The sequence below is a fragment of the Paramisgurnus dabryanus genome, chromosome 9, assembly GCF_030506205.2.
Source record: "Paramisgurnus dabryanus chromosome 9, PD_genome_1.1, whole genome shotgun sequence".
NCBI classification, from domain to species: Eukaryota; Metazoa; Chordata; class Actinopteri; order Cypriniformes; family Cobitidae; genus Paramisgurnus; species Paramisgurnus dabryanus.
The window spans coordinates 28,688,701-28,714,281 of NC_133345.1; the positions used below are offsets into that span (position 1 = coordinate 28,688,701).

At 36.5% G+C, this 25,581-nt stretch overlaps 6 protein-coding genes across 12 annotated transcripts in view; 3 read left to right on the forward strand and 3 right to left on the reverse strand.

Annotated features, from left to right (window-relative positions):
• Positions 1 to 815: 815 nt before the first annotated feature.
• On the reverse strand, positions 816 to 9,201 carry tat (tyrosine aminotransferase). Of its 2 annotated transcripts, none has more exons than XM_065283479.2 (12): positions 9,050 to 9,201; positions 8,415 to 8,680; positions 8,073 to 8,177; positions 7,890 to 7,957; positions 7,618 to 7,776; positions 4,864 to 5,002; positions 4,723 to 4,775; positions 3,491 to 3,643; positions 2,008 to 2,136; positions 1,832 to 1,915; positions 1,530 to 1,628; positions 816 to 1,429 (listed from the first exon to the last, which is right to left on the reverse strand). In XM_065283479.2, exons 2-12 carry the CDS (start codon positions 8,659 to 8,661, stop codon positions 1,289 to 1,291), a joined length of 1,377 nt encoding a protein of 458 aa, XP_065139551.1. In that variant the 5' UTR covers positions 8,662 to 8,680; positions 9,050 to 9,201; the 3' UTR covers positions 816 to 1,288. The 2 variants fall into 2 exon arrangements, with proteins under 2 accessions (XP_065139551.1, XP_065139550.1); XM_065283478.2 differs by having other exon boundaries at positions 8,415 to 8,670; positions 9,050 to 9,167.
• A 1,296-nt stretch (positions 9,202 to 10,497) lies between these two features.
• Positions 10,498 to 15,567, reverse strand: LOC135769456 (uncharacterized). The gene is made up of 7 exons (XM_065278776.2): positions 14,787 to 15,567; positions 14,295 to 14,518; positions 12,844 to 12,942; positions 12,473 to 12,574; positions 12,249 to 12,362; positions 12,041 to 12,149; positions 10,498 to 11,958 (listed from the first exon to the last, which is right to left on the reverse strand). Exons 1-7 carry the CDS (start codon positions 15,001 to 15,003, stop codon positions 10,922 to 10,924), a joined length of 1,902 nt encoding a protein of 633 aa, XP_065134848.2. The 5' UTR covers positions 15,004 to 15,567; the 3' UTR covers positions 10,498 to 10,921.
• A 53-nt stretch (positions 15,568 to 15,620) lies between these two features.
• Positions 15,621 to 16,879, forward strand: LOC135769461 (protein C19orf12 homolog). Its single transcript, XM_065278782.2, has 3 exons — positions 15,621 to 15,767; positions 15,932 to 16,105; positions 16,184 to 16,879. The coding sequence occupies exons 2-3, from the start codon at positions 15,946 to 15,948 to the stop codon at positions 16,447 to 16,449; spliced, it is 426 nt and encodes a 141-aa protein (XP_065134854.2). The 5' UTR covers positions 15,621 to 15,767; positions 15,932 to 15,945; the 3' UTR covers positions 16,450 to 16,879.
• On the reverse strand, positions 16,801 to 18,092 carry LOC135773735 (cytochrome b-c1 complex subunit Rieske, mitochondrial-like). Its single transcript, XM_065283488.2, has 2 exons — positions 17,877 to 18,092; positions 16,801 to 17,479 (listed from the first exon to the last, which is right to left on the reverse strand). The coding sequence occupies exons 1-2, from the start codon at positions 18,010 to 18,012 to the stop codon at positions 16,869 to 16,871; spliced, it is 747 nt and encodes a 248-aa protein (XP_065139560.1). The 5' UTR covers positions 18,013 to 18,092; the 3' UTR covers positions 16,801 to 16,868.
• A 136-nt stretch (positions 18,093 to 18,228) lies between these two features.
• Positions 18,229 to 20,973, forward strand: rxylt1 (ribitol xylosyltransferase 1). Its single transcript, XM_065278779.2, has 6 exons — positions 18,229 to 18,498; positions 18,651 to 18,818; positions 19,035 to 19,137; positions 19,273 to 19,587; positions 19,692 to 19,862; positions 20,161 to 20,973. Exons 1-6 carry the CDS (start codon positions 18,354 to 18,356, stop codon positions 20,561 to 20,563), a joined length of 1,305 nt encoding a protein of 434 aa, XP_065134851.2. The 5' UTR covers positions 18,229 to 18,353; the 3' UTR covers positions 20,564 to 20,973.
• Positions 20,974 to 23,348: 2,375 nt separating this feature from the next.
• srgap1a (SLIT-ROBO Rho GTPase activating protein 1a) overlaps positions 23,349 to 25,581 on the forward strand; it is a 104,995-nt gene continuing 102,762 nt past the window's right edge. For all 6 annotated transcript variants that reach the window (XM_065283480.2, XM_065283482.2, XM_065283483.2 and 3 more), the window contains exon 1: positions 23,349 to 23,880. In XM_065283480.2, coding sequence (XP_065139552.1) covers positions 23,814 to 23,880 — 67 coding nt within the window. In that variant the 5' untranslated portion in view covers positions 23,349 to 23,813. The remainder of the gene's footprint in view (positions 23,881 to 25,581) is intronic.

Below are 25,581 nucleotides of genomic sequence, written 5' to 3' on the forward strand. Positions count from 1 at the left end.
ATCGACGATGCCTAAAGAAGAAGAATTTAGTCCTGAAAATGACATTTTTTATTTTTTGTACATATTTCCTGTATTTTCTGTTTGTATCTTAATAAAATAGATTGAAAAATAAATATGGATGTAAATGTATATACATGTAATATACATGCAAATGTTTCTTAAATGCATACATGTGTGTGTGTGTATTTATATAAAATTAATTATACACTGTGCACACACATATATTATGCCAAAACAAACTGTTATTTTGTATGCGATTAATTGTGATTAATCTTTTGACAGCTCTATTTGAGACAAAACATTACTTGGTCTTTAAAATAAGTCGCTATACAGAATATAACACATGTACACACAGACACACCAACATATCAAACACCAGGGTGCAGCAGAGTCATTCGGATACTCTGTTACTGCATAGGTTTGCTGGTTCATTACTTAAACAACACATAACTTCATGATTTTCATGAAATTTACATTTATTTGGCAGTTGCAATGTAACAAGGGATTTTTCTGGTAGACATACAAAAGTGCCACATAGCCTTTTTAAGCATATATGGGCATTTTTCCAGACAGGGCTTATCTAAGTCCCAGACTTAAATGAATGTTTGAGCTGCCTTCATTAAAAAAACAACTTGTACTGACATATCTTAACATATATCAGTGGCATTGTTTTGTCTTGATATGCACACCAGTTTTATTTTTTTAAGGTATGGTTGTAAAAACTACTTAAATGGCAAAAATTAACAAAAAGCCTATTGGATTAACCTAAACCCTTGCTCCTTATAATCTTTGCTTCTTAAGGAAAAAAGGAAACATCTGGTTGAGAGACAACTTTATTTAAATAGCTTAAATGCAAAAATTGAAAAAAAAAAAACATGATAACTTGCATATATGCATACATTTTCACCATAAAGTGTGGTTGGGCATGCAAATTAAACAAATGCACTACAAAACATTCTGTTCCTAGTACAGTATACGTATAGGATATATAAGTACATAACAACATGCAGGTTAGAGATACTAGAGCGTTGTGGTTAAGTCATAAGCATATCTGTTACAGTGGAAGAACACAAAATAAAAGACTACAATACATGTATGTAGACTAAAAAGCCATTTGTCCAATACCCCATCCCCGTTCATATAATACTGACCCATAGAAAAATATAAATATGAAGACTTCATGAAACTGTAAAAGAGTTGACTTGCAATGCACATATCTGCACTTATTTTAAAGCTATGTGCTTCCTTTCAGTCTGACCTTTGACCTCTCCTCTTATGTCTGCCTTTTTTATTGGTCCAGTTCATTGCTGTCTTGGCTGCGAGGTCTGTAATGATGTGCACAGAATTCTCGAATTCGAATGCACGCCTCCACCATCATCTCCTCTGGAACTGTTACCACGATTCGGAAGAAGTTCGGATATTCGAAAGCCTTCGGAAAGAACCAACATGAACGTCAGACTGAAGGTAACAACAAGCGATAGTGTAAGTAAAAAATGAAGTAAGGAAAGCTAGAGAGATAAGTAATTCACCGTAGCTGGTAAACAGAACACAGACTGCTCAGTGACCAGCCGTTCAGTGAACTCCACATCATTCTGGAATTCTGGGAAGTGATCCATCTCGATTCCCACCTGAGGATCAGCCCACACAAAATACATTACCTTTACTTTTTAGCACACTTCGTAGTAAAGCATTGTGACAAATTTGTACACTAAAGCGCAAATCAATGTACAAACATATCATAATGATCACAACATAAAATCAAAAGTGCCTGGTGTGAGGAATTGCTATAAATTCCAGGCCTTTTATTCGTAATGCAGGATATTATGCTCACCATAATGTACATGGCTCCAGATGGCATCACTGGGTTGAGGCCGGGGATAGTTGATAACTCAGAAAAACAAATCTCTGAGTTTGACTTGGGGGCAAAATAAGAAAGTATAATAGTTATTCTCTCAATTTTAGAGACAAATCCAGCATCTCCTGAAGTTTTCACACTAGTTTTCTTACCTTGAGAAAACTGATGGTTCTTTGGTAAAACTCTGATGGTGTGCTGTTTAAAATGGTCTCTAATGCTCCCTGGACCACAGTACAAGGTCCCAAAATGCGCTGGCTCAGTTTCACCAAACCCTCTCGTATCTAAAGTGAACATCCAAAATATACGATTATTATTGCATTTGCATTCTCTTACAAAAAATACTACAGTTGTACTAGATGCAGAAAAACAGTGACACTTTTAAGGTATTAAAGGAGTGAATGATTCTCTTAAATGAATAGTTCACCCAAAAATAAAAATTTGGTCATCATTTACTCACCCTCATGTTGTTACCTTTATACATTTCTTTGTTTTGATGAACACAAGACAAACTATTTTAAGGAATGTTTGTTTTAACCAAACCGTTCATGAGCACCATTCACTTCCATAGTATTATTTTTCCTACTATGGAAGTAAACGGGGCTCATGATTGGTTGTTTACAAACATTCCTCAAAATATCTTCCTTCATGTTCATCAGAAAAAAGAAATGTATGTTTGTAACAACATGTGAGTGAAAAAATGATGACAGAATTTTAATTTTTGGGTGAACTATCCCTTTAAAGAATACTTTGTGTTTTTCTTACATTTGACAAAAATATATTTGGGCCAATGACGTGACATTAATTATTTTGTGTCCGTATGGTTCAAATAATGTAAAAGGGTTAAACATTTTAAATAAATTTGCAGATTACTTGCATAAATTCTGTTTTTTGATGACCAAGTCTAAAATTTTTGGTTTTATTTAATTTTGAAAGAATATTTGGGGGGTAATTGCAAAAATGTCAATGTGGTGTAACTAGTATTTTCTTAAAAATTTAAATATAAATATATTCATAAAAAATATGGAATAAAATATAATCATCTAGTTTAGTTTTATATGATTTTTTACATAAATTTTTACATCAAAGATTATTAAGAAAACAGAGCTGTTATTTATATGTCAGGACAAATATTACAAAAATGATATTAAACCCATAATTTACACACCCCCAAGCTGTCCATCGTTTTTCAGACAAACACATTTTCGGATATTTTAGAAAATGTTTTAGATCTTTCAGTTGATTAAATGTAATGTTACGGGGTCCACGACCTTCAAGTCCAAAAAATGTGCATCCATCCTTCACAAAATAAATCAACTGAAAGATCTAAAACATTTTCTAAAATATCCGAAAATGTGTTTGTCTGAAAAACGATGGACATATGCATCTCGAACAGCTTTTTTTAGGTCCATTTAGTCTTAACTTTCATAAAAATGGTGCAAATGTAATTTTTTATTGCATAAAATTAACATAAATACACTATGTGCATTAAAATAAACCTGATGCATGCTTTTAAAACAAGTTTTTTAAAAAGATTTTTGAATTTCTCATCTTGCCAGACCGTTTTTGTCACTGACCCGTTTATACATATTTATTAATGTTTTCTCAATAAAATACAGGTAAGAGGCTCACACTTACTTCATTTCCAAAGATGTTGTTGCGATCGTTGATGAGTATCCAGCCCATCCTCCAGCCTGGAACCAGCCAGCGCTTTGCCAGACCCCCACAGGACAGGATGGGTACGTCACTGCTGAGAGGTGCCATGAGATGAAAGTCACATCCAGGGAATACCTGCAGACACAAACACCATGTCTCAGCCCAACAATGCACATTATAATGTTGCAGACAGAATATTGTCCTTAAAACATTAGAAATCTGAAATTACACATTAAAGTACATTACGTAAAACTAATATTGTATAGCAATTCAACTGCTTAAGGACAAATTTAAAGTCCTTGGGACAGTAAACAACTGTAAAAGGTACAGAAGTAACGAGAGAGAGAGAGAGAAAGAGAGAGATTCTTCATGTAGTTTATTGCAGACATCCGTCTGGTTCTAATTATGCTTATGGCTTGATGTTTGGTAGATGGATCCGCCCCCCCTCCTATTGGCTAAAATACTACAGTTTGTGATGGAGGCCTGCCTCTTTCCCTCTTAAGACTCAGTTGTGTTGTTGTTGTCGTGTTTTTAACAGGGTCCAGACTGCAGGGACACAAATACAGTACCAGATGGGACACAACTAAACACCTACAGTGAAATGCCAGGTCTGTTTATGCTGACACTTTAATGTGTCAGCCTCACGCATGCACTAATCACAAACACATGCAATGAAAAGTGCATAGTCACTGGGCTGGACTCGAGCTGCTCACGAGTAAACATCAGGCTTATATTTAATCTACAAACACACCTCAGACTGCTTCACAAACCTTTTATGAACCTATCGGCCCCGACTATAACCGTACAGTACTTGTCCTTCATGACCCAAATCCCAGAGTGCTATTGGCTTCCGTTCAGCAAACACAGCTCCACTGATAATGTGGTCACCATTCTGGATATGCTGCATGAACTGAGCCAGGGCAATTCAACATTCCTCTTTTTAATCACAAACAATGGGATTGGCTGACAGACTATGAGGCTCCAAACACCACTTTTTAAATCACGCAAACTAAAGCACAGGATCTTGAAGATTTCACCATGTGCCAATTGGAGTGAAGTCGTTGCAGAAAACAATAGTCTATCGATCAATCTATCTATGAAAAAGGGTCTGCCTTAATCAAAAATGGTAAAATGTGTAAAAGTTAAGAGTTTAAGGAAAGAAAGTGATTGTGTATTTTGATTTGTAGGAGTTTTCTGATTGGATGCGAGCTCACCATGTCTCCATAGATCTCATCAGCAAGGACAGGTACACAGTTTCTTGAAGCAACTAGAAGCAACACAAAATGTCAACTAGAATCATGCAATTTTGTAAAATGAAAAACAATTTATTTTACGTAAATAATCAAATGATTCACCTGAAAGTATCTTCTGCAGGTGTTCCTTGGTGAACACAGACCCACATGGATTGGATGGGTTGTTGACGATCATGCAGGCAGTTTTCTCATCTATTAAACTCTCCATATGTTGAAGATCAATCTCCCAAGATTTCTCTGGCTAAGAGATCAAATAAGGTAACAAAATACAGTTTAAACCATCGTATTAGACTCTATAATAATTCAATTGAATTTGTTAACTGTTCTCTTTTGTAAAATAGGTGCTACTGTATAGCTCAGAGCATTGCATTAGCAGCGTATAATGTCATGGGTTTGAACCCAGGGACATTTCATACTGTAAAAGCGTCTGAAAAAACATCCAAATAAATAAATGTAAATGCAATTGCAAAATATGTAAATTTCAGAAATTGTTAGATTATCAAAATGGTGCCAATTAAATTTAAACAACTGTTTAATTTTGTGCTATGTCATTCTGTTGTTTACATGTGCATGCATGTGTGTGTGTTTATGTGTATAGCAGGGAAGACATTAAAAATCATTTATCGGTCCCAGATGTGCGCCATTTTAAAATTATACAGCCATTTTCTGGCTACTTCTACCCTGCTAGTCTTTCATCCTTAGACATCACAAAAAACAGCCTTATCCCATGCTATTTGTTTATTCACCTGCAGTGTAAAAAAGTGAAAGTTGGATTAACTTAAAAAATAACTTAAATTAATAACACCTAATAAATAAAAAATTAAATTTAAAATTTCTCACTTTAGTTGAAAAATGTATTTTGGAAAAGCTTAGTGCCCAAGCATAGACCCGGCGCAATGCATGACGCAGGTGTTTTTTGTTAGTTTCAGCCCGGCGCAGTTGTCATTTTCACTTTTAGCGCCACGTTGTTTAAATAGCAAATGCATTTGCGCCCATTTTTGTGCCCATGGGCGTTTTGGTCTGAAAACGAGGTGTGTTCAGGGGCATTGTTGGCACGTTGCTATTTTAAAACAACTAAAATAGACTACGCCATTGACCAACAAAAACCTGGGCTGTTTCTCAATTCCAAGAACGCAAAGAACGGACTTGCGTTCTCTTGAAGATTGGTCTTGCCAGGCGACCTTGGAAGAACAAACTCAGAAGGTCGCGAGAACACAGAACGCACCTGTCAGAATTAAGATGTGTTCAATCTTCCTGCTGGTCATCTGACCTCCCCAGATTTCAGCGCGCAAGTCTGCACTCGCTGCATCCTCGATATCAAGAACACATCCGTGTATTTTCATGCGTCCTCTGTACTTGCGTTCTTGAGAATTGGAATTGAACTTCGCCGGTTATTGATGACGTAGAGCGAGAACACAAGGATGCAAGATCGCTGAAGAACGCATATTGAGAAACAGCCCTGGTCAAAGTCTAAACTCAATGCCGCAATATTGTTTTTGATATTTAAAGAGCGCATGACAAATTAATTGATTAAAATGTAAAAGATTATTATTGACTCTCTTGGACATAAATAAGGGCCGATTACCAGACGTTAGACGGCGTAAAGAACTGCTTCACCTGTAGCCTCGTAATTAAATGTTTTGCTTTAAACAAATGCAAATACTGCATTTATTTTGTACCTGTGGATATGGTGAGATGAGAATCTTTTTTAAGTAATGCTTTTTAGAAAACTCATGGCGCTGTCCGAGTGCTGAAACGTTTCGGCTCTTCACGCGTTTGTAAATTCTTTATCTCCTGTTTGTTACAAATAAAGTCTTTTTACAGTACAAACCTTTTCTTGCATATTTGTAAATTATTCTTTAAGGGGACAGTAAGTAGGATTTACCCCCATCTAGTGGTGAAATTGTATTTTGCATTCAAACGAACAGTGCTCTCTAGCGCCTTGCCTTTCCGAACTACGGTAGCCGTTATGTAATCACTGATCTCCTTGTCCGTTTCAGCTAGTTCACGTGTTCTGAATGAAAATGCGTTGTGGAAACGCGTTGGTAGGCTAGTGCTTTTGGTCCCTCTCTGCTATTATAGTTTATCAATACGGCGGAACGACATGGAAGCCTCCTTGGACTTACCCGTTCAATGTAAGTAAAGAGAAGAAATTCTAAGCTTATAAAGAAAAGTCAGATCACTGGCAGAGGTCATTTGACACCAACAAGGACATATGAATAAAGACATTGATGTTGATTAATAAAACACTTAAAACCCTACTTACTGTCCCTTTAAGACTACACTGATCATGTATACATTTACAGCAATTAAAAGCTTGCTAAACCTCCATGACTGAAAGAAAACAACTTTTAAAGAGATGCAAAGGTTTTAATAAAAATAAACAAAACATTTCAATACAAATAAAAACAACATTTTTTTTAACATTGATCTTAAACTGGTGGGCTTCTTCCTCCACTTAGTTTTTCAGTTTAAAAATCTAAATAGGGAAACGGCATAGCCGAGTGCAACTGGCTTTTAACGGGGATGGGAGATGAGACTCTCATTAGTTTGTTGCACGTTACGCCCAAAACACACCCATTACTTATTACAAGAATAGGAACAACCCTTTTAGACTGTGTGCTAGGCGCACAAACCATTTTTCTGTTGTTAAATTAGCAAAAGTGGATTCGGACACAACCTTTTAGACTGCACTTTAGACCATAGGCTTAGATCATTAAAATAGGGCCCTCAATGTTTAGGTGTTACCAATTGAAGTAAATTTTTTAAATAGAGTCCAACTTTCACTTTTTACAGATGGTAGTTGTCTATTTGACAGACTAGCATTTGTTTCGGTAATCTGTCTTATTTACTCACCAGCAGATTGTAGAGCTTGACCTGGATGCCCATAGACACAGCTAGTGTCTTATAAAGCGAGAATCCAGGACATGGCACTAGTATGTTGTCACCTGGGTTACACAACACACTGATAGCCAATTCAATAGCCTGACTGCAGCCACTGGCCAAGATCACGTCCTACAGATAAAGTCATTTATTTTTACTCTTTATATTAAGTAGCTGAGTTGTGAAAACAATATAAAAAAAATGTATATAACATTTTTGTACAATTATGGCAAAATGTAACATACGTTGGATTCCAGTGGAGCTTCTGGTCGACTGTAGAAATTTGCAACAGCTTCTCTGCTTTTTTGGTAACCTATTTGCGTGGTGTAATTTTTTTAATGAATGCAATATATACACAGCATAATATAAAAATAAACAATAATTTCTTAAGATGGAAAATAAACGTAGGCACCAAATTATCATCTTACCTACTGAAGGAGCATAACCATTGTATTTGTGTGAGTCTATGGCCTCCTTCATTGCTTGCAGAACAGTGTCATCTGTTGGCAAGTTCCCAAACACAGTAGGATCACCTGGTGGCAAACAAGTGTAACACATACATACATTAGCATGTGCATGAAATATTACTTATGCAAACCAGAACACTGTAAAATAAATAAAGCTTTAAGTCACTGATAAGAAAGACAAAATATTCTCTTAAAAATAAATACACAATCCCATGACAGAAGCATTTCTGGCTGTATGTTTTTATTAAGAAGCAAATAACATCTCAGTGTTTGTAAGCATATAAATAAAAAATACAGACTTACCGATGGACAGGGCGATCATGGGTTTGTCAGGGTTCGGAGTGAGTTTCATCCCGTCCACTATAGCTCGGATGGGATTGAGAGTGTTTTTGGACATTTCTGAGGCTCTGACGGTCCATCTGGACCTGTGGTTCTTTAGTTTAGTTGGGTTGACGTGAGTCTTCACATTGACGTGATGCACACTGTTTCCATTCATTATCTTCTTATTAAAACCAATGCTGTGGATGGTGTGGCTCTGGGATTCATTCATTTTCTCCTGCTTTTTGCGTCTTAATCAGGAAATATCGTTTTAGGGTAAAATATGGAATAATTTTCAAATCACATCAAATCAAAAAAAAAAAAAAACTTTTTTGTGTGAATAAATACACTAAAATACAAATTAATAAATTAAGACAAATACTCAATTTGTTGTTGATGTTGTACATTTAGGATATATTTTAAGTTAAAAACAATAATCAAGTTAAAAACGATATCATCAAAAACAAGTTAACCAGCATGCAAATATAAAAGCTCAAATTAGCCTATTAATAATATTCCCTTTTAATATAGTGCAAACTTATTCTTTCTTATGCTTGAATGTAAAAAAAATTCAAATATAGTATAATTAATCTACAGAAGCAAAGATGTAACATAAATACCTTAAGTTGTTTGTTTTTATAAGAAGCGCACTTTAATGGCTCGTACCAATGTAAATCTATATGCGTGTATTGAATCATTAAGTCCGTTCACAACGGCTTTATACAGAATATCCCAGAATGGGTGTTAAACCCAGCCCATATTTTCATTGGTGCAGACTGAGGGCAGTCCCAAACTCCCCTGTTACATCATAAATGTAAAATCCTATAGTTTTAGGGGGTTGAACCCCATAAATCTGTTCCTAGAAACTGTTGTGATGCACATGATCTGTGATGGACCCATAAACCACATCCAGCAAGGACTAAATTTTCTCAAACCACTTTCAGTGTTATACTCAGATATTTAGGCAAGCAACAACATTTCGTGCAAATGCAAGAATTTAATTAACATATATTTTTCATATTTTGTGCTGCATGGTATTTAATGCATCTCTAAAATTGTTTCATTTCAGCTTTTCATACATAACGAAACATCCTTTGGTGAGACCTCATCGATTCTAAGCTTAACCAAACGGGGCTGGACGTCACCACATCTGTCTTGCATAAGTTAAAGTTACGTTTGTGGGAGGCTGTTCTCATTTCATCACTGTGTTGATGCCAAAGCTTCATCTATTGGTCCATTCTGCATTGTTATTTAGGTCTGTGCAAAGTCTTTGCCAACTATCATATAGGGCAGGGGTCTCCAACCTTTATTATTGTTTAAAATGTTAACATGCATAAAGCAAGCCAAGCTAACAAAAAAATATGTAATAACTAAATATAAAAAATGATGCAATTAATAGAATATGCTGTGGCGGGCAACCCACGGGCACCATGTTGGAGACCACTGTCATAGGGAGTGAATTGGCGGGTTTAAGTTTTTTTTTTCAATGCAAATTCTGGAACTTCTTTTGAGAAAAGTTCAAACATGTATACATTTATTTGTTTGGCTAAACACAAAGGAATAAGCCGTTTGTGAGCACCACTGACTTCCATAGTATTATGTTGTGCTACTATGGAAGTCAATGGTGCTCTTGATTCCTGCTTGATAACAAACATCTACTTTTGTATTCAGCTGCTGAACAAAGACATTTATACAGGTTTAAAACAACTTAAGGGTGACAGAATTTTCATTTCTGGGTCACTTTAACCTTATTTCACCTGCACGTATATTAGTTGCTATTTTATCTACCCAATCTGATGCAATAATGACAAAGTAAAGTCGGGTAAACAAGCGTCAGAATGGATGGTTTTGGACAGCACTACATTTGAACTTTAAACTCTCTCTCTATTTGATCCTGGGTGGCATAACAATTTATTACATAAACCAACTACACGAAACACCAAATTAGTGAACCTTTGACTAACCTTAAAACACTAAACAATAAAATAAAAGTAGGGTCAACGCAACCTGAACGTTAAATGCAAATGTAGTGGCGTTACTACTCGATCGTTTAAAAAAAAAGTCCTTACGTAACCCTACAGGTCAATCAAATGAAGTATGTCAACATGTATTCAGTCATGTACTCAGTAAATAGACCATCCAAACATCCAGCAACTTCCCTGGTCATACACGTCGTCACTAAATAAATAGAACATGACGTTCCACATCACATCTTTATGATTTAAAACACCATTAAATCCTAATCACAGCATGAAACAAATATTTATCCTTCATATCACCACGATGTTTATTTAAGGTTACATTAAGAAGTCGTCTTCATAAAGTAAACTGATGAGGTAAAAAGGTATAACCAAACATTCAATGTAAACCCCCAAATAGTTAATCGAACAGTTTTGGGTACCGATGCACCTGCGAACATGATAAACATCACGTTCATTTATGCATAGTAGGTCAAAGCCCGCATTAATTACATAATACAAATATTCCTGTATTTACCCTCCTTTAGGGTTATAATCAGGGTCATCCGAGTCTGTCGTGTCTGAATCTGAGTATGCATCGGAGTATAAAGTATTTGCATCGAAAAATGCGAACACCTCTTCGTCAGACTCCGATGAATCTGTGATACTAGTGCATTCGTCCATGCTTAGTCTATAAAGACGCACTTGAGGTTGAAGCCACCTGGACTTCATAAGGAAGCTTTGACTTTCCAGAGATAGTTTCAGGTTGTGTCCGCTAGTCAAAACCTGCTGTGAAGCTTCTCTCATCTCTTCTGCATTGAATCTATGTTGCTTTGACACTGCTTTTGATGATGATTGAAGGAGTGAGGAAGGTGATGAAGAAGTGATTTGGAGGACTAAAGGATCTTGTGAGGAAGTAACTTGTTCCTCTGAAGACATCGAAATGTTCGTAGAGGAGGAATCCGCCAAAGACGGAGATGCTAAGGTCTGTGCGCGTGTGTAAAGGGCGTCAGGTTGTGATGTGTGCGAGAGAAGAGGGGGAGTGCTTTTGGATGATGATGTAGGAGTGCATAACGCCTGTACAGCCTCTTCATCGAGCTCCTCAGAACATTCCTGAAGGATGCTCTTCATTTTTTTGCCATGTCTGGAGCACATCTGCTCTGTATGTTTAGGCTCATCCTTGTTTTTATCTGGTTTTGATACAGTCTCCGTGTGTTTTTGTTGCCACCTCCTCCCTGCGGTCGTCTCCTCCTCATCAAGTAGAGATTGACTACAGCCAATCTGACCCGACATCTGTGTGGATGTTGTCATCCGTCCATCATGACACGTCTCTGTTAAACTTCCCTGAGGACTTTCCTTTCTTTTCTCCCACAAGCCCTGGGAAATAAATAACTGCTTTGAGCTGGTTTGTGAGAGTCTTGTTTCTTTGCTGTCTTGAGATGGCCTGGAAACTACATGCAGGGTTCTTTGAGACGGTTTATTACTCTTTGGAGCATCCCTCTGTTCCTCACATGTGTTTGAACTCGGTGATAGAGAGATACTCTCTTCACCGTTTTGATTTAAAGTCACAGCTGAAAGAAGGAAAAAATGCAGATGAAGAAACCTCTACAATTTTGGATCTGATACATTCTGAGACAAAGTCATATTTCTTACCACAGTTTAGGAGTCTTCGGAGAACATTGGCAAGAGAAGCGTTATCCCTTGAGAGTAATTTCTTCAAAATCTTCTCTCCTGCGGCCTGTGGCAGTGACTGGTCCAGTACCTGGACATATCCATATGCAAGTACAGAGAGATTTGTGAATAAAGTAGGAATCGACAAGATGTATTACTTCTTAGATTACGTACGTGTTCACACACACACCTGTTCGATACATGTTGACTGTGGCAAGGCTTTATCTAGCACTTCCAAATACTGTGAAAGTCTCTCCTCTAGTTTCTGTGCGTATCGTTCACCATATTGCTCCTCCATTAAATCCTGTAAATTTGAAGCAAACACTTTATAATGATATCTAATGCTAATATAAATTAATAAAAAAACACCAGGCCACATACACAAAAATTGAAATAGTTTCAAAGACAACTTACCCGAATGTAAGCCTCACGCATGCTCCTGTCTCTCGCCAGCGCATGAGCAAAGGACTTGAAATCTTCTCTGTTTTTCTGCATTAGCTCCATGTGCTTGCGGCTCTATAGGCGAGCATAATTTTAATAAATTACAATGTATAAATTTTATCAGTATGTGTGTTCCCTGGGATTAAACCCTTGACCTTTTGCACAGCTAGTGCAATGCATTAGTACTGAGCTACAGGAACACAGATCATTTCTGTAATATAATAACCTTTTTACATCAAATATGCATATTTAGATATTCATAACCACCAATATATCATATTCACAAAATATTTTTTATCATCACTGTATTTTAGGGACCCCTTGTGGAATGAGTGTGCACCTACACATTTGTAATACTGAGGCAGGTTGGTAGGGAACAGGCTCTCGATTTTTTCATCGATGTTAGCAGCGCTCTGGTCGTTCCACAGCATCCACATTATAACCTAAAATCAGCACACATACAAAAATGATATATGGTCATGACCAAATATAAATATTCATACAGGTTGAAAACTACATCTAATCCAGACTTGTGACCGAGTCTGTTCTCAGACTCACAATAAGAAATGCACCAATGTGTTGGCCACAGATATTTTTGATTAATTTCAAATCTGCATATTGACCATAGCATGAAAAAATTCTATATCACAAACTAATCAGTGGGGTAAAACTGTCATTATTTTTCTGAAGTAGATAAATATTAGCCTGGGAAAACCCAGACAACTTCCGGCAAATTCAGATTTGCTCTGCAAGTAGTCTGGCAAAGAGGCCATTCAAGCCCATTTCTAATGCAGAGAAATCGGGGCACCAATCAGAAACGTTGGGGGGGCTTTACACGATGACGACAGTGCAGCGACGGTGAAGAAGATTTTGTACATTACAAAGATGGATGCTGCGTTCGAATCAGCTATTGCGTCTGTTTTAAGCGATAAAACCCGAGCAAAGAACAACACTTGAAGCCTTCATATCTAAAAAAAAGGCATTTGAGAGACGTCCGTTGGTGACGCCCCTTCGGAAATGATTTGTCTATGAAGCTTTGCCAGATCATAACTCAGTTACTACTGAGAATGGTCTGGTTTTAACCAGGCTAGATATAGCAATGGCATTGGAATGATTTTGTACTCAAGTTTATTAAAATAAATGTGCAATGAGTTAATGTTATTAATAATAAATATTTGATAGCAAAAATAACCTCTAAATGTTGTGTCGTTTGTATTGAGTGTAGTGTTTTATTTTACTTTGTGCTTCTTTTATAATATTGGTCTGTTGAATTTTAAATAGATGCATGTTTAATGAAAATGGTTTGATGATGCAACAATAAACAAACTAGCTAATATATTTTAAAGGTATAGCTCACCCAAAAACATTATTTATTCACCCTCATATTGTTACACACCTGTATACATTTCTTTGTTCTGATGAACATGAAGGAAGATATTTTGAAGAATTTTGTAACCAAATCAATCAGAAGAAGCCCCATTGACATCCATAGTATTCTTTTCTCCTACTATGGAAGTCAATGGGGCTTCTGATTGGTTTGGTTACAAACCTTTATTAATTTTTTTTCCTTTGTGTTCAGCCGATCAAAGAAATTTATACTGGTTTGTAACAACGTGAGAGTGAGTAAATGATTGCAGAATTTTCATTTTTGGGTGAACTATCCCTTTAACGCATGTGTTTTTGATCTTTAATAATTTTAAACTTTACTATTTTAAGTGTCAACTACCAGTATATCAGTTGATTGTTAAAATCAGTATCGGCCATTAAAAAATCCTGTCGTAACATCCCTACTTACCAGAGTCTGTAGACCAAACATGATTTTCATGTGTTTGATGGGAGTCACCAGTCGTGGCACAAGCAGGTAAGAAACATCCAAAAACTTGGTCACACGCTCAAAATGCTTGATGTCTCTGGCTTGTACGATCCTCAAGACCTCTGCTGATACCACACGGATTTGGCAAGGCTCTTCAAGAGTCAGAAGACACCAGTCACCTTCAAGCCATAATGGAGGACCTAGAACTAAAAAAATGAATCATTTAATGAATCTTACATTTACATCTTACATTTGTTCAAACAAAAGCTTGGATTTATTAATAAAAAAAAAAAAAAACATAAGACAAAAGTTCAGTTTAAATAGACATCTTTGACCAAAACACCATCAGTGGAACTCAGGGTTTAAATAAAATAGCTACATTTCAATAACTGCATAATTACAAGCAAATGCACGACTTCCTATTGCACGATTTCAAGTAAACAATATGATTTTGTTGTATTAAAGACAAAGCACCTTCGAGGACCTCCATCATTCGTTTACTCCATGCATATTCAATAATCCATAATGATAAATCCGGAATAAGATTACAGCAGGCTTTCTCCAACCACAAGTTTTCATTCATTCCAGCCAAAGCAGGAGACTGGGTCTTCAACACTGTCATGTTGTCCAAGCATCTGATGTTTTCAGTAAAAATAATGCCTGGTGTGAGCTTGATGCATGCAGGAAACATCCGATCAGTGACACTGAAGAGATGATGAGGAGCTCCATTTAAAAGTCAAATTCAGTTAGACATGTCCGGACAAGCTTGGGGGCGAAACTGTTAAAAACTGCCATTTAATATCTATTCGACAAGTTTAAAGATGCTAAAACTTCTTGCATTAGTATTAAACTGATAATAGTTATATTTCAACTCGATAAACTACGTGCTGTTTACTGTTTTTAAAAAACGCTCAGTTAAAGAAACACGGCAAAATAAGAGACCTGCCTCAAAAACTTTCTATCACACTGAAAACGTCTTAAAATACATTTTAAATAAAGATCTTAAAACAAACAATAATTTTGCGTATTATTAAATTACGTTTAATTTATACGTTTAAAATTACAAACGCAAAAAATTAAGCGTAACTTTTATTTGTCTTTTTGTTTTTAAGCACTATAAAATCGCGGAGTTTAAAAACGTGATTTCTGACAGTTGGTAGGGCAATCATAAATTGTTAAAACAGGTCAATTAACTTACAAAACATATCTAAAGATATATAAAGAAACGTAATTTTAAAGCGTTTTAATTTAAAAAACATGTAATAGGTATGGCGTCTTTTATTTTGAAAAATATTTCTCCAGCTTCACACTTTACCACAAAAAGCATGACACAGCGCTTGTTGGCGTGATGTGTTGACTTAGTGGTTCGGTTGTCTTTTTATATAACCACATTTTGACATGTTTGATGCCACAGTTTTAATTGTCTTCTATTGATAGTAAATCTCAAAGTTTAAGGTAAGATATGTTTGATGTATTTGGTCTTGTAAATGCATTATATACTACTTGTTTCATTTTGTATATGAATGAGGCACGATCTCATAATTTCTTTAAAGTAGGCACACACTATTTCTAGTTTATGACACGCTCCTATATAACTTTTAAATGAATTACATTTTCAGGCTACACTTCAAAGATGCCGCCACGCGTCGATGACGTGATGAAGCTCTGTTGCGAACTATCCGCAAATCAACAAGTAAAGACAACAGTGAAGCAGTCTGGGAAGGGGGCAGTTGCAGCTGGTGGTCTGGCTTTTGCAGGAGGATTATTAGGGGGTCCTCTAGGCATTGCAGTGGGCAAGTACCAAGTGCTCCAACATGTTTTTCAACAGCATAGTTGTGTGGTGTTCTTATGTACAATACTGTCTTTTTAAGGTGGTGCTGTTGGCGGTCTGCTTGGATGTTGGATGACCAGTGGACAGTTTAAACCTCTACCCCAGGTTATCATGGAACTGACACCAGACCAGCAGAAGAGACTTTATGAGGATATTGCTGCCATCCTAGACTCAATAACATGGACTGATGTTGCACAGTTAACTGCCCTTGTAATGGGAAATGCCACACTTCAGCAGCAGGTGACGGCTGCCCTTTTGGGCTATATTCAAAGGGAGCTTCAATCTGAAGTGCACTATGTAGACTGACATTTTCTCACCATCACTTCAATGCCAATCAGGTGTCATACAGGTTATGGGTTGGATGCTTGAGTACTGTAGTTAGAATCTTGCTGAAATGTTTTATATGGTACACTTGAATTTGATCATCATCACTAATATTTTTCCTAATCTAATGGGATCATATTTGGTTTCATTTTAGGACATGTGCAATGTTGCCATTTATCCAATTATGCGAATAGTTCAGAAAATGTGATTATGCTTTTGTTCAGTGCTGACTTGAATTTTATCTGATTATGAAATTAAATATATTTTGTCCTCTGGAAGAACTGTTTCTTAGATATGCATGGCCAGTAAAAAGCCTCAAAAACAGATGGTTGATTGTTTTAAAATGTGTATTTATTAAATATATGGCAAGACAAATAAAAGCATTCAGAGGAAATGTCTCTTCATCCAACAATTACCGTATCCTCATCAGGAAATTCATAAAAAGGCACCTCCAGGTTGAGGGGTGCAGGTCCTTTTCTAATCCTCCCCGATGCATCATAATGCGACCCGTGGCAGGGGCAGTAGTACCCACCGTAGTCACCAGCATTTGCGATCGGGACACAACCAAGATGAGTGCAGACTCCAATGACGATAACCCAAGAAGGGTTTGTGACACGATCTTTGTCATGTTCGGGATCTCGAAGCTCCGAAAGGTCTACAGTCTGCTCGGCTGCGATCTCCTTCTCTGTTCTGTGGCGGACGAAGAGAGGCTTACCTCTCCACTTGAAAGTCATGTTTTTCCCCTCTGGTATATCAGACAACTTGATCTCGATTTTGGACAAGGCCAGGACGTCAGCAGATGCACTCATTGAAGAAACGAACTGGCTCACCACGGTTTTGGCCGCGTAGACACCCACCACAGCAGTGGCCCCGGTAAACAAGTAAGAGAAGGCCTTTCTAGCATCACCGCTGTCCTGGGAAGATTTCTTGGGATCCATCACCTCAACACGACGATAATCAGAGAAGTCGGGAATTTGGATATCGGTGTGAGCGAGACGTGCTCCCAAATGGCCTAATAGAGAAATAAACATCACAAATGGCATTAACACTAATCCAAAGTCACTTACAGTACATTTAAGCTTTACATTTTGCATTTTCCCTGGAAATCAACCCTATGATATTTGCATTGCTAACACAATGTTTAACCAATATGGTTATTGTATTACCACAGTTATGGCCTACTATGGGAAAACAAAAGTATATGTGTGTAAGAAAGACTTTACTACATAGCTATTACATATTACTATAGTTTAACTGTCATTTTCGTGAATATACATTTGCAGAATAAAGGAACAACCTGATTAATAATGCAAACTTTACAGGCGTTTACCAACCAACAGGAATGTCAGAAATGTCAAGAGCCTGACCAGCCTGTCAACTCACATGAACGCGTTTACTTGATCACCTACCGGTCAGAGAAGCCGGTCGAGCAGACTTCATCATCACGTCTCCAGTGTTTACTACTGAGGGCACTAAGGCTTTCAAAGGACCACAAGCCTGCAAGTAAGGGGACAAAGACCCCCAACGAGCGGCTAGGGACATCATTTTAACCCGCTTTAGAGATCTTTAAACACCGTTCGGTCACACCGACCTTTGAAGAGCGAGCTTGTTTCTGTAAAGCTCCTCCCACCGCGACTCATAGGTGACCGGACGGTGCCTGAACGAAAAGCGTATAATAAAATTAGAAAAAAGTGATGAAATTCCTTTTATAAAACTATTAAAACCTTCAATTAATTTAAATGAGTCAATTATTACCTCAATTTTAATTTAAAACGATTAATATTTTCTAGTAATTGATATATTTTTAAGTGGCATCGTAAGCGCATTCTCTCTTGAAGATGTAAACAGTTGTCGGGATCCGCACGATGGTCACCTGAAAATTAAACATGAGATTATTTAAGCGTAAAATAGCGATCATAGTTGTTCTTGCTTATGCTATATTTTCACTCTATGCCGCATATAATGTGTTTTTTAGTAAAAGGGTCATATCTCGTGTGCATCGAGTAGTCAAAAAGGGCTCTGCGACTTTAGGTGAGATAATGAAGGATAATACCAAAGACATTTTCCAAGTTAATCTTATAATAAAAATACAGCGTGCTGTTGCTATATACGCTACATATCGTTAAATATTTGCATTACGTCAAGCCTCTAACAGATTTGTTGAATACGGTCTATATTTCCAGATAATGGGAACGTAGGTGATGAAGCGTGGAACCCATGGGAAGAAGACGAGCGTGCCTACTCTATTGCAGTCCAAAAAAATCGAGATGCATTCAGATCATACCAAGATCAAATTGCTAATAGCAGGCCAAAAAGATATAAAGTTCATATCTGGGGAAAAGCTGCCATAGGTAAAGTAGACATTAGTTTGTATACAGTAATTACATTATAATTCAGAAAAAAATGTTATTATTACATTATTACATGTCTTTTCGAAAAGATATTGCTTGTTTTGCATTGGTTGTTTTTGCATGCTCATATGATTTTATTTTTTAATAATTTGTTAATAACTAAATGTGGTAATAACAAGAATAAAAAAGGCATTTTCCCGGTTTACATTTTGCTAGGACTTTATCTTTGGGAACACATTTTAGAAGGTCCTCTCAACCCCCCGGACAAATCTAGCCAATGGAGAGAAGGGGAGATCGAGTCGGGAAAGATACATTTCAGGTAATCTCAAATGTCATGGGTTTGATTCCCAGGGAGCACACGCTGATTAGATTCAATGGCATTTAAATAGCTAAGGATTATTTATGCCAAATGCAAAAAATGTAATTAATTTTGGTTACACCAATCCGTGCACAGTTTCTTCACAGGTCCAGCAGTAGTCCAAGGACACATTGCTCTCGACACAGACAGTGTGGTATTAGTGCTGAATGGCCGTGTGCAACAAAAAATCTCCTACGCCATCCAGTGGCTTCAGTATGTCCAGGGCCTGGTGCAGGCACACACTGTGTCCCGAGTGGCTGTGGTCCTTTTGGGCAATGAGCAGTGCAATAATGACTGGATCAGTTCTTACCTGAAGAGGAATGGAGGATTTGTGGACCTTCTGTTCCTTGTGTATGACAGCCCTTGGGTCAATGATAAAGACATCTTCCAGTGGCCGCTAGGTGTTGCCACGTAAGATTCTGTTTTTCTTTTATACATTTTTAATCTTGGAAAGTATTTGTTTAAATATTTCCTCTTATGGATTGTTTTTATATTGGGATTTTCTTTGTCTGCAGCTACAGGAATTTCCCTGTAATCACACTTAGCAGTCAGATGATCAACTCTGCTAGACCATACCTCTGCAACTTCCTCGGGACGGTCTACAAAAATTCCTCAAGGGAAACTCTTATGAACATCCTTAAGCAGAAAGGAATGGAGAAAGAGTGTATCATGCATGCTAGAGAGAAGTATGTATTTCTGGATGTAATGTGTGCTCTGTCTGTTTTGTTTTTAGTTATATACTTTACCTTTATATACTTTATATTACATGAGTGACTAGATATGGTAAGTTAAGTGGTCCCAAGATCACACATGATAAAATGTATACATTTGGATAAAAATCTGCCTTAAAAATTTTGCAATAAAGCTTTTATTTTTTAAAGACATATGCACATATCATAACAAAAATGAAGTAGAACAGTATAGTTGCAGGATTGTGCAAGTATTGCTTTGTTTTACAATACTTTCTGCATGATGTATCATCAGGTGGCTTCCTCAGGAGACGACCGACACTTCCAGAAAGTACCAGATGGCGTTAGCACAAAGTGACCTCACTCTTTGTCCAGTAGGAATAAACACAGAGAGCTATCGCATCTATGAAGCATGTGCCTATGGCTCTGTGCCTGTAGTGGAGGACGTCCTGACTCCAGGGGACTGTTCAGCCAGCACCCGGTCCCCACTCCGACTACTTAAAGATGCAGGAGCACCCTTCATCTTTCTCAAGGACTGGAGGGAGCTGTCCGTTATCCTGGAGAAGGAACGAGGAATGAGCCAGAAAGAGAAAACGGAGAGGAGGATGAAACTGCTGGAGTGGTACAATGCTTTCCGTCAGCAGATAAAAGACAAGTTTACAGAGGTCCTGGAAGACGCATTTTTTAAAGTCAATTAGGATGAGCTTAGGGAACGTTATTTTGACTCACATTGATGCTATGCATCAATATCGTGCTTTAAGAGATATATATTTTTTTGTTTAGTTCGTATACAGTGATGTTTTATTTGTGATATGTTTTTGTTTGTAATATAAGTTGTTAAGTTGATGTTAGTCAAATGCTGCTGTGCATTAATGCCCTCAATGTTTACTGTCAAGTATTAATTTATTATACATCATGTCATTTCATGCAAATAATCCAAACACTGAAGTATATACTTTAAATAGTATAGTTTAATAAATGATCTACCTAGCTGTGTTTTATGTAGTTGTTAGTTTAGACAGTAAATTTAACATTACATTTTTCACATGTGTCATATGTTGTTTTCAGCTTGGTGCAGTATAATAAAAGTCATGATTTTATTTTGTAACTGCTTGGTTTTTACAAGCAGTATAAAAATAGGTGTAGATGGGATAGTTTCAGCAATGCAATAAATGGTCATGAGTTCGACCCCACTTAACACACTATTGATTGCATGTATAGCTTGTTATGCATTGTAAGTTGCTAAGTGTCTGCCAAATGCATTAAATATGAAAAAAATTAAACAAAAAAGACAGTATGCTGTACCGTAAAAAACGTAACAAAAAAGACAGTATGCTGTACCGTAAAAAAAATTTAACAAAAAAGACAGTATGCTGTACCGTAAAAAAACGTAACAAAAAAAGACAGTATGCTGTACCGTAAAAAGCGTAACAAAAAAGACAGTATGCTGTACCGTTAAAAATTGTAACAAAAAAGACAGTATGCTGTACTGTAAAAAATTGTAACAAAAAAGACAGTATGCTGTACTGTAAAAAATTAAAACAAAAAAGACAGTATGCTGTACCTTAATAAATGTAACAAAAAAAGACAGTATGCTGTACTGTAAAAAATTTAACAAAAAAAGACAGTATGCTGTACCGTAAAAAAATGAAAATAAAAAAGACAGTATGCTGTACCTTAAAAAAATGAAAATAAAAAAGACCGTATGCTGTAACGTAAAAAAGACAGTATGCTGTGCCGTAAAAAAATTAAAACAAAAAAGACAGTATGCTGTACCGTAATTTTTTTTTACAAAAAGACAGTATGCTGTACCGTAAAAAAAGACAGTATGCTGTATCGAAGAAAATTAAAACAAAAAAAGACAGTATGCTGTACCGTAAAAAAATGTAACAAAAAAGACAGTATGTTGTACCGTAAAAAATGTAACAACAAAAGACAGTATGCTGTACCGTAAAATTTCTTTACAAAAAAAGACAGTATGCTGTACCGTAAAAAATGTAACAAAAAAGACAGTATGCTGTACCGTAAAAAATGTAACAAAAAAAGACAGTATGCTGTACTGTAAAAAAATCAAACAAAAAAGACAGTATGCTGTACCGTAAAAAATGTAAACAAAAAAGACAGTATGCTGGACTGTAAAAAATTAAACAAAAAGACAGTATGCTGTACCGTAAAAAAGACAGTATGCTGTACCATAGAAAAATTAAAACAAAAAAGACAGTATGCTGTACCGTAAAAATGGCAGTATGCTGTACCGTAAGAAAAAAAATTAAAGCAAAAAAGACAGTATGCTGTACCTTAAAAAAATGAAAATAAAAAAGACAGTATGCTGTGCCATAAAAAAATTTAAACAAAAAAGACAGTATGCTGTACCGTAAAAAATTAAAACAAAAAAGACAGTATGCTGTACCGTATTTTTTTTTACAAAAAGACAGTATGCTGTACCGTAAAAAAAGACAGTATGCTGTACCGTAAAAAAATGAAAATAAAAAAGACAGTATGCTGTACCTTAAAAAAATGAAAATAAAAAAGACAGTATGCTGTACTGTAAAAAAGATAGTATGCTGTACCGTAAAAAATTAAAACAAAAAAGACAGTATGCTGTACCTTAAAAAAATGTAAACAAAAAAAGACAGTATGCTGTACTGTAAAAAATTAAAACAAAAAAGACAGTATGCTGTACCGTAAAAAAAATTAACAAAAAAGACAGTATGCTGTACTGTAATACATATTATTGGAGTGGATGATTAAGGTAGCATTATTTATAACACCCTACTACCTAAACATAAATGTATGGTTTTAATCAATTCATTAAAAGCAGTTTTTTTAGGAAACCTAGCCAAACGTGCTACCAAGGACAAAAAGTGTAGTACCATACACCTACCACTAGGGGTCATACATAACACATTATTAACAGTTTTGACTAAGACCCCCATGTCCACAACATTTAAACCTCCTCACAATTTCTACCCCCCTCCCAAAAAATATTCTAGATCTTGACATAAATAAAAAAGATGCAAAATAACCAAACACTTTGACATTAAGCTTTTTTTAATACTTGTTTTGTCTTATGTTAAATCATCTAAATATGAATTTTAAATGAATATACTTAAATTAAAATGCTATATAATTTAATATAATAGAACATTTAATATATATATATAATATTTGAATTCTTTTTTTACATTACTGTTATGTGAATATTTAAAAAAGAAAAAAAAACACACAATGTATACTATTGAAACTTTTTAAAGTCAGTATCAGAAATCATATGGAGGTCTAAGATTTGGGTTGTAGAGTGATCATTTGGTTTTGTCTATACTTCATATCAAATAAAGATGTTAAAATAAGTTGTTTGGTTATTTAGTGACATAACTACCCCATTCAGCATCGCTTATGTTAAGTGCAAACACTAAACGACTTCGTACTTGTAACCCCCCCTCCTCGCTCTCCCCCCACCCCCCACACCCCCCACACCTCAAATCCCTCCCATTTCCAACCACTTGCTTATCCAGCTGCTTTGAGGTCAGTCAAAATCCGCAAAACCGTCCGGCGATCAGTCAGTCAGACGCGAGGAACGGTGCCGAAAGTCACGCCGGTCCACACAACAACAACAACATGTCATTATGCCGCCGCGTCTTTCCAGATCGCTCGGCGGCTGACTAAAGACAGGACGTTTGAATATTTTCTTGCTGGATAAATCCGTGGACATTTACACGAAGAAAGCGTTTACTCACTTGCGACTACAGGAAACTCTTCCCGCTTTGATCTCGCAGACGGCGCAATTCCTTTCGGGATTGTTTGTAACATTTGCGGCGGTAACTATTTGTTGGGGATTTGCAGCCTGAACAACTTGGAATTTTTCTTGGGATGGACTGGGCGTTATAAGGAAAAACGTCCACGAGCACATCGGTTTACAAACATCCTAACTCAACCATTGATTCAAAGATGTCGAATCCTTCGAAGTTCAAAAAGGATAAAGAAATCATCGTGGAGTACGAGAGTCAAGTCAAAGGTACGTGCGGTTGTGCAGTCAAACTATTTAATCATTGCTACACATCTTAAAGGAATTGTGTGCATCGTGCTTATAGTGTAACAGTAGTGCACAGATTGAATATAATGAGTGAAGAATGTCAATCAGATTGCTTGTTTTAGCAAACAACAGGTTTGGTTGAAGCTGATCGCACGTAGGCTACTCTTATGTATCTTAAACTGTCTGTCAAGTTTATAAAGTAAACATAACCAGGTGCTACAGCTGTAAAACGATCTGCTTTGAGTTAACAGTTAATGCTCTCTTTTTTTTCTGCGAGTTTTAGTTTAAAATATCCCTAATTTGTATTTATCAACTCAGTATGTTTTTTGTTAATGCAGTCTCTATACAATAATCTTTGCCAAGTTATTTAATATTTTATTATCAAATATTATTACACGGCTCTCTGGAATGCTTGATTCTGATTGGTCAGTTGAGACATTTGCAGGTTCGTTCTTTTCGAATAATAACCGCTCCAAAATAATAACGCATAGCCGGTACTACTTTTACGAGTAAGATCGCTCCGCGCCAATAAAGATCAATAAAGATTACTGTTTGTTTGGCGCCATCTTGTGACAAACACTGGACAACCACGACAAGACACAGAGAGCTTACTGAGACTGAACTTGACAAAATAGAGCATGACAGCTACAAAGCCAACACACAAAAAAATACAGAATGGGCATTAAAACTTCTCAAAGACTGGCTAAAAGAGAAAAAAATGGAGACAGACAAGTATGAAGCAGAGGATCTTAATAAGGTATCATTTTATGCATCTGTGCAAAGTTTCGCGGAAGGATAAAAATGTTAATTTAAAACAAATATGCCAATAAAATGTTTCAAATTCATATTCATGTCCAGTTTTTTTTTCTTATGTGACAAGTAGCCGTGTAATAAGCGGGATAATGTAGAGTCAGCCGGTAGTTATCGGGAAATAAGCCCCTTCAGTGTGATACAAGACCCTCCGCTTCGCGTCGGGTCCTGATCACACTGTCGGGGCTTATTTCCCGATAACTACCGGCTGCCTCTACATTATCCCTTACATAAAGTATGTCAATTATGTTTCTATACAGATTTTTGTTGTCTTAACTGTTTGTGCAAAATTATTGTATGCATTTTCTATAAGCAGTTTACAACAATGCAAAAATGTAAAAACACTACAGAAATACATTTTGAATTTAATTAATCTTAATATTTTACTCACCAAAAATGTGTTATTGGGTCACTGAAGCAAAAATCTTAAAAAAAAAACTTCTTACCCTACTTTCCAGCAAACCCAACAAGATCCTTTTCCTCCAGAGCATCATAATCATCCTCATCATCAGGAAAGAGTCAGTTTTGCATTGTAGTAACCATGGGGATGTGGCATCATGCCAAGGGCTGAGTCCTCCAGGGCTGTTTGCAAACAGAAATGCCTGTTATTTATGTAGGGACAGCGAGGGGTATCATGACACCATTTTTTTTTTAAAGCAGCAGTGCTCATTTGGTAGGAATGTTCAGATTCTTGCTCATATGATGACTAAGACCGTTAATAGTACCATGATGCACCGTATCCGTGCAGAGGAACTCATTAGTCTGCTTCTGCCAGCCAAACGGGGTGTAATAACATGAAAACAACCTACACATAAACAGCCATCACTTTTTTACACAACTGGCAGAGGATGATTTCTTTAAACCCTAAAACTT